Source organism: Henningerozyma blattae, chromosome 5 (genome assembly GCF_000315915.1).
Source record: "Henningerozyma blattae CBS 6284 chromosome 5, complete genome".
Lineage (NCBI taxonomy): Eukaryota > Fungi > Ascomycota > Saccharomycetes > Saccharomycetales > Saccharomycetaceae > Henningerozyma > Henningerozyma blattae.
Genome location: NC_020189.1, coordinates 437,676 through 449,873, shown reverse-complemented (window position 1 = coordinate 449,873; position 12,198 = coordinate 437,676). Strand labels below are relative to the sequence as shown.

At 30.7% G+C, this 12,198-nt stretch overlaps 5 protein-coding genes across 5 annotated transcripts; 3 read left to right on the top strand and 2 right to left on the bottom strand.

Moving 5' to 3' along the window:
• Positions 1 to 501: 501 nt before the first annotated feature.
• On the top strand, positions 502 to 1,395 carry SMU2 (Smu2p; the record flags this gene model as incomplete). Its single annotated transcript, XM_004180709.1, has 1 exon — positions 502 to 1,395. One exon carries the CDS (start codon positions 502 to 504, stop codon positions 1,393 to 1,395), a length of 894 nt encoding a protein of 297 aa, XP_004180757.1.
• Positions 1,396 to 1,569: 174 nt separating this feature from the next.
• On the bottom strand, positions 1,570 to 2,799 carry POT1 (acetyl-CoA C-acyltransferase; the record flags this gene model as incomplete). The annotated part of the gene is made up of 1 exon (XM_004180708.1): positions 1,570 to 2,799. One exon carries the CDS (start codon positions 2,797 to 2,799, stop codon positions 1,570 to 1,572), a length of 1,230 nt encoding a protein of 409 aa, XP_004180756.1.
• Positions 2,800 to 4,377: 1,578 nt separating this feature from the next.
• BNR1 (formin BNR1) lies at positions 4,378 to 8,733 on the top strand (the record flags this gene model as incomplete). The annotated part of the gene is made up of 1 exon (XM_004180707.1): positions 4,378 to 8,733. One exon carries the CDS (start codon positions 4,378 to 4,380, stop codon positions 8,731 to 8,733), a length of 4,356 nt encoding a protein of 1,451 aa, XP_004180755.1.
• An 887-nt stretch (positions 8,734 to 9,620) lies between these two features.
• AIM20 (Aim20p) lies at positions 9,621 to 10,649 on the top strand (the record flags this gene model as incomplete). The annotated part of the gene is made up of 1 exon (XM_004180706.1): positions 9,621 to 10,649. One exon carries the CDS (start codon positions 9,621 to 9,623, stop codon positions 10,647 to 10,649), a length of 1,029 nt encoding a protein of 342 aa, XP_004180754.1.
• A 577-nt stretch (positions 10,650 to 11,226) lies between these two features.
• On the bottom strand, positions 11,227 to 11,808 carry COA1 (Coa1p; the record flags this gene model as incomplete). The annotated part of the gene is made up of 1 exon (XM_004180705.1): positions 11,227 to 11,808. One exon carries the CDS (start codon positions 11,806 to 11,808, stop codon positions 11,227 to 11,229), a length of 582 nt encoding a protein of 193 aa, XP_004180753.1.
• Between the last annotated feature and the right edge of the window lie 390 nt (positions 11,809 to 12,198).

The window sequence follows — 12,198 nt, the reverse complement described above, 5'->3', positions numbered from 1 at the left end:
AAAAATACGATTTAAAGGATTTAATTTTAAAATAAAATTCCAAATTTAGTCATTCTTATTTTGAATAACAGCTAAATGTTATATTATCATTTTAAATATCTTGTAATTCCAATAAAAGCTTTGAAGTAATTTATATTTTTTTTCGTATAAATTACTCTACGTTTGGAGTATTCATTGCTTAAACAAAAAATAGAGGAAAAAATTGTAAATATTAGAAATAAAATTGTAAGAGTTTTGAAAATTTTTTGAATTATAATTCATAAATTTGAAATTGAACTTCATTTCATAAGGAATGTTAAAAATACGACAATTCCTCCTTTGTTAAAAAGCCGACGGATACTTTAATAATACTAAATAGAAAAATATAAAATCCTTTGCTAATAAAAAGACTTTGCAAGAAGCTTCAATAACTATTACGTGGAGTACTATTAGCAATATCCTACTTACTAAGTTAGTGCGTAATATCATTCATTTTAAATTATACTTCTGTTACTCTTTGTTATGGAAGATTCAGATTCAAGATCACCTCAAGGTACTTCCAACATTGAAAAAAATAAAAGAGGTAATAAGAAAAATATTTATCGTAGGAAAAACAATAATAATCGAACCAAGAATGAAACTTCAAATGAGGATTCTAACAGTTCATTGAATAAACCAAATTCCAGAACTAATTCTAGATCCAGAAGTAGAAATAGACCTAGAAATAGCAATGGTAATAGACAATCCAGAAATGATGAAAAGTCAAATGTGGATATTTCTGAAAGTAATCATGAAAGAAGTAATAGCAATGGAAATAACAGTAATAGAAGTAACAATAGATCTAGGAATAGCCGAAGAAAAAATGATAACTATGATAAATCTAATTCTCGTTCAAATTCCAACTTTAAATCATATCAACCTCGTGATAAATTATCTGCAGAGAGATTAAAAATACTTGGAGATAATCAAAATAAGATCAATAAGGAGTTAGAAATTTGTAGCCGAGTATTGGGATCCAAATCTTTTAAATTATTTAAAAAAAATTCCGATTCGATTTCATACGGTTATACGATTCATAATATTAATATTTCTGATATATCAAAATTCAAGATTTTAGTTGAAATTCCAAACGAATATCCAAATAAACCAATTAATCTGTCCTTAAATAACAAGAGTATAGTGACAATGAGTCGTACAATGGAAATTTCTAATGAAGACAGTAAATTTCAAAAACAAGTAGCCTATTTACAAAAATCTATTAGAAATTTTAATTTTAAAGTACTTGAATTACAACTTGCAAATGAACCAATATTAGCACAGCTAAATTATTTTGTTCAAAATTTAGACATATTAATGAATTCAAATTATAAAAATATCAGCGAAATTTCCAAGACATTCTATAATCAATTTATTTGAAAATAGTATTTATACAGAAAATTAATTAATATAATAAAATTGCATTTCTTTTTTCTTTTCTTTTTTTATACCTCTTAAAGAAGTAATATGAAATAATCTAAATGAATTGAATATAAAACACATGCATATACACTCATACAACTCTTGATATCAATATTATAAACCAAAGATAAATTATTCTTTTACAAAAACAGCAGCTGCACCCATACCAGTCCCAATACACATACTTACAACCCCTATTTGACCATCTTGCAGTTCTCTTAATATAGTAGCGACTTGCCGTGCACCCGTGCAACCTAATGGGTGACCCAACGCAATAGCACCACCTCTTGGATTGACTTTTTTAAAGTCTATATCCAGTTTTTTGATACAATAAATGGCTTGTGCAGCAAAAGCTTCATTAATTTCAAAAACATCAATGTCTTGCACTGTCAAACCAACATCTTTCAATACTTTTGGGATAGCATATGCTGGACCCACGCCCATTAATTCGGGTGGTACACCTACTGTTTGGAAACCTAAATATTTCCCCATAATTGGCAAATTCATATCGATTGCCACCGATCTTCTTGCTAAAAGTACACCAGCTACACCATCCGAAACTTGAGATGCATTACCGGCAGTGGTTACACCTTTATCCTTGATAAAAGCGGGTCTAATCTTCCCCAGACTATCTGCTGTGACATTTGGTCTTGGACCTTCATCTTGCTCTACTACTGTACCATCTGGTAATTGAATTGGCAAGATTTCATCTTTGAATAAACCTGTTTTGACAGCTTTTTCAGCTTTATTATAGGAGCTTGCAGCAAATAGATCCTGATCTTCTCTAGGAATTTTGAAAGTTGCAGCCACATTCTCGTTTGTGATACCCATTGGAATTAAACATTTTCTTGCATTGGCATTTTCCTTCATTTCATCAGAAATTCTTCCTAAAGGGTTCACGGTAGCATAGTTTTTGGACATCGACTCCACTCCCAGGGCCAAACCAATATCAATTTGACCAACTCTAATTTTGTTTGCAATATCATTGACTGCAGTTAAACCTGAAGAACATTGCCTATTGACGGCAGCAAATGAAGTCGAATAAGGGTACCCTGCAGCCAGACAAGCACTTCTATGTTCTGTAGCACCTGCTCCAGGATTCAATACATTACCACAGATAATTTCTTCGATCTTACCCTTATCATTACTCAAATTAGCAGGTAATTTCTTATCAAATTCTTTCAAGAATTGGTATAACAAATAGTCTGTATTCAACTCTTTGAACGAGCCTTTGAACCCTTTCCCAATTGCTGATCTATAGGAAGCGACGATCACTACATCATCTGGCCTTGAAGTTCTCCAACTTGGGCCATTCTCCACCTTGTTTAAATGATCTCTAATTTCACTTAATCTTTTGGACATTCCTAACGTGTTACTGTATGTTATAAAGATATATATATGTATATATATATATGCTTGACTATTTTTACAGTCAGTAAAAAAGCATTCAAAATGATCAAGATTATTCTTTACTTTATATACAACTATAGAATTGAATCATGTAAGTGTAATCTGTGACAGACACGAATAACATTTTCCCCAATAAATATTTTCTCCATGTCTTTCCTTTATTTCCTTATCATTAATTGGGAAATGTCCTGGTGACCACTGTTGACCTTAATTCATTCTTATTGTGGTGAGGGGAAACGGCTGGAACACCTTAACTCCGAGCCCCAATATGCCGTATTTCCTAAAAGGATATGTAATTATATTGAGTATATATGGGGAACTTTTCAACTTATTTCTTTTTCTTTTGCGGGGTTATGTGGATCATTACCCGGATCATCTCCGTTTTAAGGAATTACATTCACATTCTTTTTAGGGGTTAATTTTATTCCTTTTTGGGCATGTTTGCCGCTATCAACCTAAAGATAAACGGGGTTAATACTACTATTACCGAGATTAATTGATCGACTCTTTAGGAAATAAATGCGACAAACGGCGCTATCAAAATTAAAGTAGGGTTATGTGTTATTTGGGGTTGACTGTCTTATAATGTAGGGTTACGAAACCCTGTCGCGTTATTTGTGAATTTCTAAAACCAAAAACGATGCGTAAAGATTGGTGCCCAGTTTACAGGAGTAACTTAATTAATAATGAAACAAGAATCAGATCTGAAACTCAATCGAAACTAGATGGTCCCTTTATTCCATATATACAGCAATAAGAATGTAACATGAAGGCTATTCTAATAGTTATTAGTATTTGTTGAGTGTAATATCTACTTCAAAAGGGTTCTTATGTTTTTTTTTTATATATCTTAATATCAATTTTTTTTCTTTATCTCTTCTTTTGAAGTCACAAAACAATATACATTTAGGTTATACCATTTGGAGTGTAAACATTATTTCAGTTTTTAGTTTGAAAAAAAAGCACCTTATCATTTCATTTAACTGCATCGTTCTCAATTACAAAACAGTTATTGACTACGCGTTCAAGTGTTAGGTTTTTTTTTTTTCACTTCTATACTAGGTTTATTTATTAATATATTTCATTATTCCATCCGCTCCTACAGTTTTCGAGGTCTACCTACCACACCATTGGCAATATTATCATTCTCCACATCAACTGTTTTTATTAGCCATTCTCATCGTTAACTTCATTATTATTCCATTTCATTTCTTTCTTGGTTTTCAGATTTTTTTATTTTGTTCCTTTGTTTGATAGATAGATAGATAGACATTTATACAAACGAACAGAAATAAAACTATTTAAAGTATTACCAACCTCTTTCACTTCATTTCATCTTTTGAATTTTTACCTTTTTAATTTTTCATTTTCATATTATTTTTTGCATTTCATTTTGGCTTTTTTTTTCTTCTCATCACATCTATATTCATTTTTTAAGGGAAAATAAATCATGTATCAATATAATAAAAGATCAACGTCATTTCATACTTCTCATCACATCTATATTCATTTTTTAAGGGAAAATAAATCATGTATCAATATAATAAAAGATCAACGTCATTTCATACAGAACCATCCATACGATTCCATTCTGATGCTTCATCTGACACCCCGCCTGCTTCTCATCATACAATATCGATTAGTGCTAATGATATAATAAATTCAGGGCTTTCATTATCAGGAACTGCGTTGGATAAACATTCAATTAGACCTGCCTCTGCTAATGCTAATATTAGTTATCCCAGTAATCATACCACAGTTACTGGTCACCCAATATCGAATAGACATAATAGTATGTTTAAATTAAAACAAAAGAACTATTCTACTAATGATATTAGAGATCACAATGTTAACAATAATAGCAATAGACATATTTATTTTAGCCCTTCAAACTCAAATCAACAATTAAATTTATCAAATCATTATAAAAGTAATAACACTAGTAATCGTAGTATATCTAATAGTAGCCAAACTTCTTTTCTCCCAGGAGGAACATCGAATATTAACATGTCATCTTCTACTTCCAATTCCAATTCAAATACTTTTTTCAAAAATAATAAGGCAAGTTTGTCAGTATTAGATTTTAATCCAAAATTTGTTCCTGAAAATGAAGAATTAATTAATACCATGTTTAATGATTTATTACAAGATAGAAATATTCATTGGGGTACAGCTATTTCAAATTTGAAGAATATTTCCAAGAGAAGAAAATGGGGGTTGGTCTGTAAATGGCATAATACTTCAATCAAATTTGGTGATAATAATAATGCAAGCACTTACAGTAATAATGATGACACTCTCCATTCTTTAAATAACTTTAATGATTCAAAGACATCTTTAAACTCAAATTCTTCCGTAAAATTGAATTTATTAACAGAAAATGATAATTCTTTATTAAAAGATTTCGAAGTTTTTTTAATGAAAAAAAAATTTTTACAGAATTTACATAAATTAGAAAAAAATTTAAGATATAAGTCTTTTTCATTCAGTTTCATTAATTCAAATTGTTTCACCCTTTTAATTAATCTTATAAATTCAATAAATTCACAAAGAGAATTATTTGTGTATTTAAATTGTTTTTTAACTTTATCAAATAACAATGCTTTCAATTCATTAATAGTACATAATGAATTTTTCATTGACTATTTAATCAATTCAATTTTATTGAATAATAAAACAGATTTGAAAAATTTCTTCGCATCAATCAAATTATTATTATATTTCAGTTACATCGATTCACATTTTGGTGCTGAAAAGATTTGGAGTCTTTTGAATTCAAATTTAATGGCATTAATTGATCATTTAATTAATTTAATTATTAAACCAAATAAACAAAAAAAATCACAAGATATTCCAGCTTCATCAATTATAATGTTACATATAACTGATTCTAAAAAATTACTAGGTGATATTTCAATTACATTTTTGTTTCTTTTACAATCAATCATTCAAACAAAAGTTAATATCGTTAATAAATTCGATATGATTATAAGATTAAAAGAATGTAAGATTCATGATTTATTAGCATTAATGAAAAATTTAAATAATGATGAATTAATCACTGAAATTGAAAAATATCAAAAAATGGAAAATATCATTTATCAAGAAAAATCTCCCAAAGATGCTCTATTGAAAAATATATCTTATGGCTCACAATTACAACAATTAATTACTCAAACGAGGGACACTCAATTAGAAACTCCTATAATGATGATATTAGATTCACTTTTAAAAATTATTCAATCAAGAACAACAAAAGAATCAGGTGAAATTATAAAGACATCTAAAGTTATCTTAGATAATTTATTAGATAGCATTTTTAATAATAAACTTACCTCAGGATCTTCATCTACTTCACTTTCAACTTCAGACACAGCAAGTATTATGAATAATTCAGTCACTGAATTTTTAGATTCTTTATATTCAGATGATGTTGCAAGAAGAGCAATGGATGAAATGAAGCAACTGCAAAAGGAATTGGCTACTTTAAGAGAACAAATTGTTTCAACTGAAGATAAAGAAGATACAGATATCAACAAATTATATATTAAAATTGACAAGTTAAAGGAAGAAACTGGCCAAAAAGATATTGAAATTATTAAATTACAAGATAAACTTCATATCACTGAATTTAAACGGAAAGAATTACAAAAAAATTATGATCAGTTATTAAGTCATTCTAAGTTTGAAACTAATTTAACATTAGAAAGATCATCATCCATATTTGAAAATTTAAAGAGTCCAATCACACCGGATTTATTTAGAAATCCTAGCAATAATAATTCATTGGGAGGCTCTAAGAAACAAAAACCATTATCAATAAGCAAAAGTAAAAGAGTATCTTCTTTAACTGCATTTTTAAATACTGAACTATGTTCTCCCCTAGGAAATAATAATATCCATGATGGAAACTTATTACCAGATGAAATGGAGACGATTCAAGAATTAGATAATGAAATTAATACACCAATAAAGCAAAAGAGCAAGCCGTATTCTTTATCAATGGCAACTAGTTTTACTCCAGTACCTCCTCCCCCACCACTACCAAATATTCTCCAGACTATCTCTACTGAAAGTTTCGAGAGCATAGACAGTCAGCTTTCATCACCAACCTCAGCTATACAAACACCAGTACCTCCTCCTCCACCTCCACCTCCTCCACCCCCTCCCTTACCTGCTATACTCAATGCCAGTAAACCTAATGATATTCTAAATGCTGATTCTTCTGACACTACTGTCCAAGCTAATTCAGCACCACCTCCACCTCCACCTCCACCTCCACCCCCTCCTCCTCCTTTACCATTCGTTAATAAAAGTGATAGCAATGGTGTTGAATTATCTCCATTCAAAAAAGTCCAGTCAAATACTGCCCAAGCTTCTACAACTTCACAAACCAAATCCTTCCTGGATGCCCTAATAATATCGCCTACAAAAAATATGAAACAAATCCATTGGGAAAAAGTATCTAGAACTGGTGCGTCATTATGGGAAGATGATGACCAACGTTTATCTATTATTAAAGAATTAGAACACACAGGTATCTTTTCAGAAGTCGAAGATATTTTCTATTCTAAGGATGCTGTTATTAAACGTCGTAATCCAAAGGACCAGACGCAAAATAAAGTATTAACTTTATTACCAAGAGAATTAGCTCAACAATTTGGTATAAATCTACATATGTTTTCACAAATATCACCTCAAGATTTATTCGAAAAAGTTTTACAATGTGATATTTCAATTAATCAGAACTTAAGTGTTATTGAATTTTTCAATAACGAAGATCTAACAAATATCCCATCTAATATCTGTAGAACTTTTGAACCGTATAGTATTGATTATAAAACTCCAGGTAGTAAACCTACTAAAGATATTTCTGAATTAAGCCGGGTAGATCATATTTTTTTACTTTTATGTTATAATCTAAGATCGTATTGGAAAGAAAGATCTCAATGTCTATTGATGCTTCTAACCTATGAAAAGGATTATTATGATTTAATGTTTAAGCTAGAAAGATTAGATGAAGCCATTAATGCTATTAAGAATTCCCAACGTTTGAAAAGTGTGCTGTATATTATTGTTGCTATTGGCAATTTCATGAATAAGAAAGGGGTGGATGGTATCCGATTAAGTTCTTTAAATAAATTGACATATATTAAGTCAAATAGTGAGAGTAAAGCATCATTTTTACATTTCATTGAAAGATTAATTCGTGTTCGATATCCAGAATTATATTACTTCACTTCTGATCTACGGAAAGTGGAAAATTTAGGTAATGTTACACTAGATCATCTACAATTAGAATATGATGATTTATCCAGCAAGATAAACACAGTACACAGATCAATTCAAAAGGGCCAATTATCTAATAAGAAAAATTTACATCCCCAAGACAATATCTTGGATAAAGTGAAATACAAAGTAATCCGAGCTGCCAATAAGAGAACCATTTTGCAAGACAAGTTCACCCTAACCAACATTGATTTAGAGAAGTTATTGGTATACTTTGGAGAAGATCCGGACGATATGAACAATAAGATTACTTTCTTTAAGAGTATATCTGAATTTTTAACGTTGTTTAGAAAGTGTGCCAAGGAGAATATTGAAAAAGAAGAAGCTGATAGAGTCTATGAGCAAAGAAGACAGCTACTAGATTCCAAGATTCAAGCTCAATGGGATAGTTCAATGGATGAAATTGAAGAAGACCAACAAGATGCAGTTGACCAATTGCTGAAGAAACTTCGTGGAGTGGAACAACCGACTACGGCGGTACGGCGAAGAAAAAGCTCTAAGAGACTGGACCAAATGGACCAAATACCAAGTCGTCTTTCACAAGACGACTTATGGGAAAGAACAGCCAATCTACGTAAGGATCTGGAAAAGATATAAGAGCCCCCTAAGCCACGAAGACGTCTCTTTTGATGCGTACTATGGTGTCCTCTAATTTGTTCGCCAAGAATGTCTGAGGATTCGTCCTTCAACTGAAGTACTATCAAACCTATAACATTACGACTTAAGGAATTGGCAACCGTTACGCGTCAATTTTGTATGAGTTAGGACATGCTGTGACTATTTTGGAGGTAGACACGTGATAGGCACGTTTTGTTTTGGATTGCACCCACTATTTTTCGCGAACTCCCTGAATTCCTATATTTTCAAGTTCTGGAATTTCTTAAATATTTTTTTTTAAATATTTCAAATTTTTGTTGTTTTGGTTTCCTGCCTCGAGAGCTTCCAGTTTCCCGAAAAGGAAAAGTAAGAAACCACGAAAATACCGCAATTACCATTTCTATTTTGCTAGTTTTTTTTCCTAAAATTACATGACAGCTAATTGCTATCATCCTAGTCACTTTATTGCTTGAGCTAACTACATTCTCCTGATGATGTTGGTTTATAACAGATCTGCCTTTGCACAGAGTATTATTTCGGCCTCAACTTCTTTACATGAATCAGGCTAGTACTAATTATTTCATTTCATATAAGCTCCACAAATCGAGAATTTAGTCAAAATCAAGATTTATTTCATAATATTCATCAGGAACTCTATACTGATCAAACTATCTTTGAAGCAGTGGTTACTTGCATCTGTCAAATCATACATTCAAATAATAGAGGAATACTAAGAAATAAGACTCGAACTTATTGTGCATTTGGCAATTTCATTTTCAATATGTATTCATAACTATAGATATAATATCATATATCCCCGTCATAGCAATTCACACACACATACAACCACACACATACACACACACGCATATAAATATATACTAACAATGACTGGAAATACATCTACAGCGGTCGGTTGTGCAGTCGGTATTCCAGTAGGACTGGGTCTCATAGTTGCAGGTGCATTTTGGTTACATATGCAGAGAAGGTTGAAACGTGAAGATCTAGAGGATGTGCAATTAGAGCAAGAAGTACATGAAGATACAGAATTTGATGCATTCAATCATTTACATATATTACAACAACGTAAAAAATCTATAGATAATAATTCAGCTAGTGAGCCATCTCGAGAAGGTTCACAACTTTCAAATGATGGTGAAGATAATGAAAAAAATTATGATTCCAATGCTACACCATATAGACACAAGAAAAATAGCAAATCATTCGTACCTGCTTACAGGAAAAAATTAAATATATTCATACAGGAAGGTGAACTGAAGGAAGACTCCACTGAGGAATTAAATGGTTCAAAAAATATTAAACGTAACCAAATACCTTATACTGATCCAAAAAATGTTAGCACTTATGACCAGATGGTACCCATTATGCCAGACGGTGTCGCTAACATATTTGGTGAAGATTCAGAAGATAATAATTCACAATTAACCAATTCCAGTAAAATGTTGGCAAGGGCTCAATATTCAGATTTTAGAAAGAACCTTTACAGTCAAGATTTTGGCTCATATTACCCACGCCGTACTTCAACCTCTGATTTACCATCGTTTAATAACCCATATAATCATCCAAACCAATCAGGCTCGTCTTTACGTACTCGTTCCTCAAGTACTAATTCAATATCCAAACATGGTATAATAGAAAACGTCTTAGAAAGCTCTAGCAGAGATTTTACTCAATCTTCCATATCGTTGGAGAATAATGCGGCTTCACCCACAAGAGATGAAGAACGTATGCTAGGCAAATATAAACGTAAAAGTCATTTAAATCATGATTCCTCTGAAAATGAAACATCAAATGAAATTTTAGAAGAAGATTATTATGAAAATGAATTTACTAATTATTCGGAAAATAAAAGACAATTCATAGAAGGGTTAAAACCAACTAAAAATAAAAAATAAGAATTCTTTATAATTTGATATTACTTATTATACACAATTATAGAACTGTATATGCTAAGATGGTAGACCATGCCATTCATAGTTACGATACAATAAATAGGCCAATTTGAAACTTCTAGGTTAATTTTTTTTTCTAACTTAGGCACTAGTGAATTAAAGACTGTATGCCATGTTTTTTAAATATTTATAATACAATTTTAAATGCTTGCATTTTACTACCATTTTTTTAATTATTTCGTAAATATCTATATTTGTGTAAACTCCCGTTGTATCAGACTTACAATATATAACACACGAAAAACATCATTAAACCATTCACAATTTATTTTAGATTTTTACAGTTTGATTAATTTCTCTAGAAAAAGACGTACTAATGGTTTAAAATTAAGAACCTTTACATAATATATTCATTAGTGTCTAAGAAGAATAAATATACTAATATTTGATGTATAGAAAAATATTAGATATATACAATGCCGAATTAGTTCGAGCCTAAGACGACATAAAAAAATTAATATAGAAATAAATATAAACAAGGATTAACAGACTGGATACAAGCTTATAATGCAATAACGCATCAGATGGAACTTGTTCCACTATCTGATAATAAATTTATCGTTTTTCCGTCTGCTGTTAATGACCATTCATGAATTAAAAATTCTTCATTGCGGTTCTTTCTATCGGCAACTAATTTTACTTCACCAGGAATATTCTTGTCACCTTTGACGTAGAAACTGATATTGATATTCCCTGCAACTTGATTTAATTCACCATAAACCCAAGGAACAATCCCTGCAAACGCAATATTTTCTCCGAGAAGCTCCTTAGATTTAGGTGATCTACGAAGATAATAAAATGTGTGTGTCACAATTGGCGATTCTGTCTTCTCATAATTAAAAATTATAGCTAAGGAGGCAGCAATAGCGACGATAAATCCTCCGAGCGCTAATTGTTGACGTCTCTTACCCTTGGTTGGATCAGGTAATTCACAATCAATAGTCATCTTTTTACCTGCATTGTCACTAGCTTGTGCTTGCAATAGACGTATAGAGGGCGTTATCAATGTTCTGGCACTGCAACGATTAACTCTTGCTATATTTTGAACTGTTAAAGTTTTGAATCCTATTGAGCTTAAATTTCTACTTGGCAATTTAAACATGGTTTTATACAGATGAACTGAGTATTGTAAATATATTAGAATGGAATTTTACACTGCTTTTCTATTTTCGACACTATATTCACTTATTTGTATAGATCTTATTTGATAAAGTTGTGATTTTTTTAATAGCTCTTTACTCCCTTATGAAATGCGAGAATGTTGTGAGCGACTGCAAACCTTGGAAATTAAGCGACACTTTCAAAATAGGGCATTAATTGGGTAAAAAATTAGATTAACTATAAAGATTGAATATGATACAAATTTTATAAAATAATAGTACAAATTAGAGTGATCTATAAATATATGATAATAATTTGAATATTTAAATCTTGTGAGCGTGAGAACAATAATATTATATTAAGGCGTTAAAAACTAGGGGAATTTACCTAA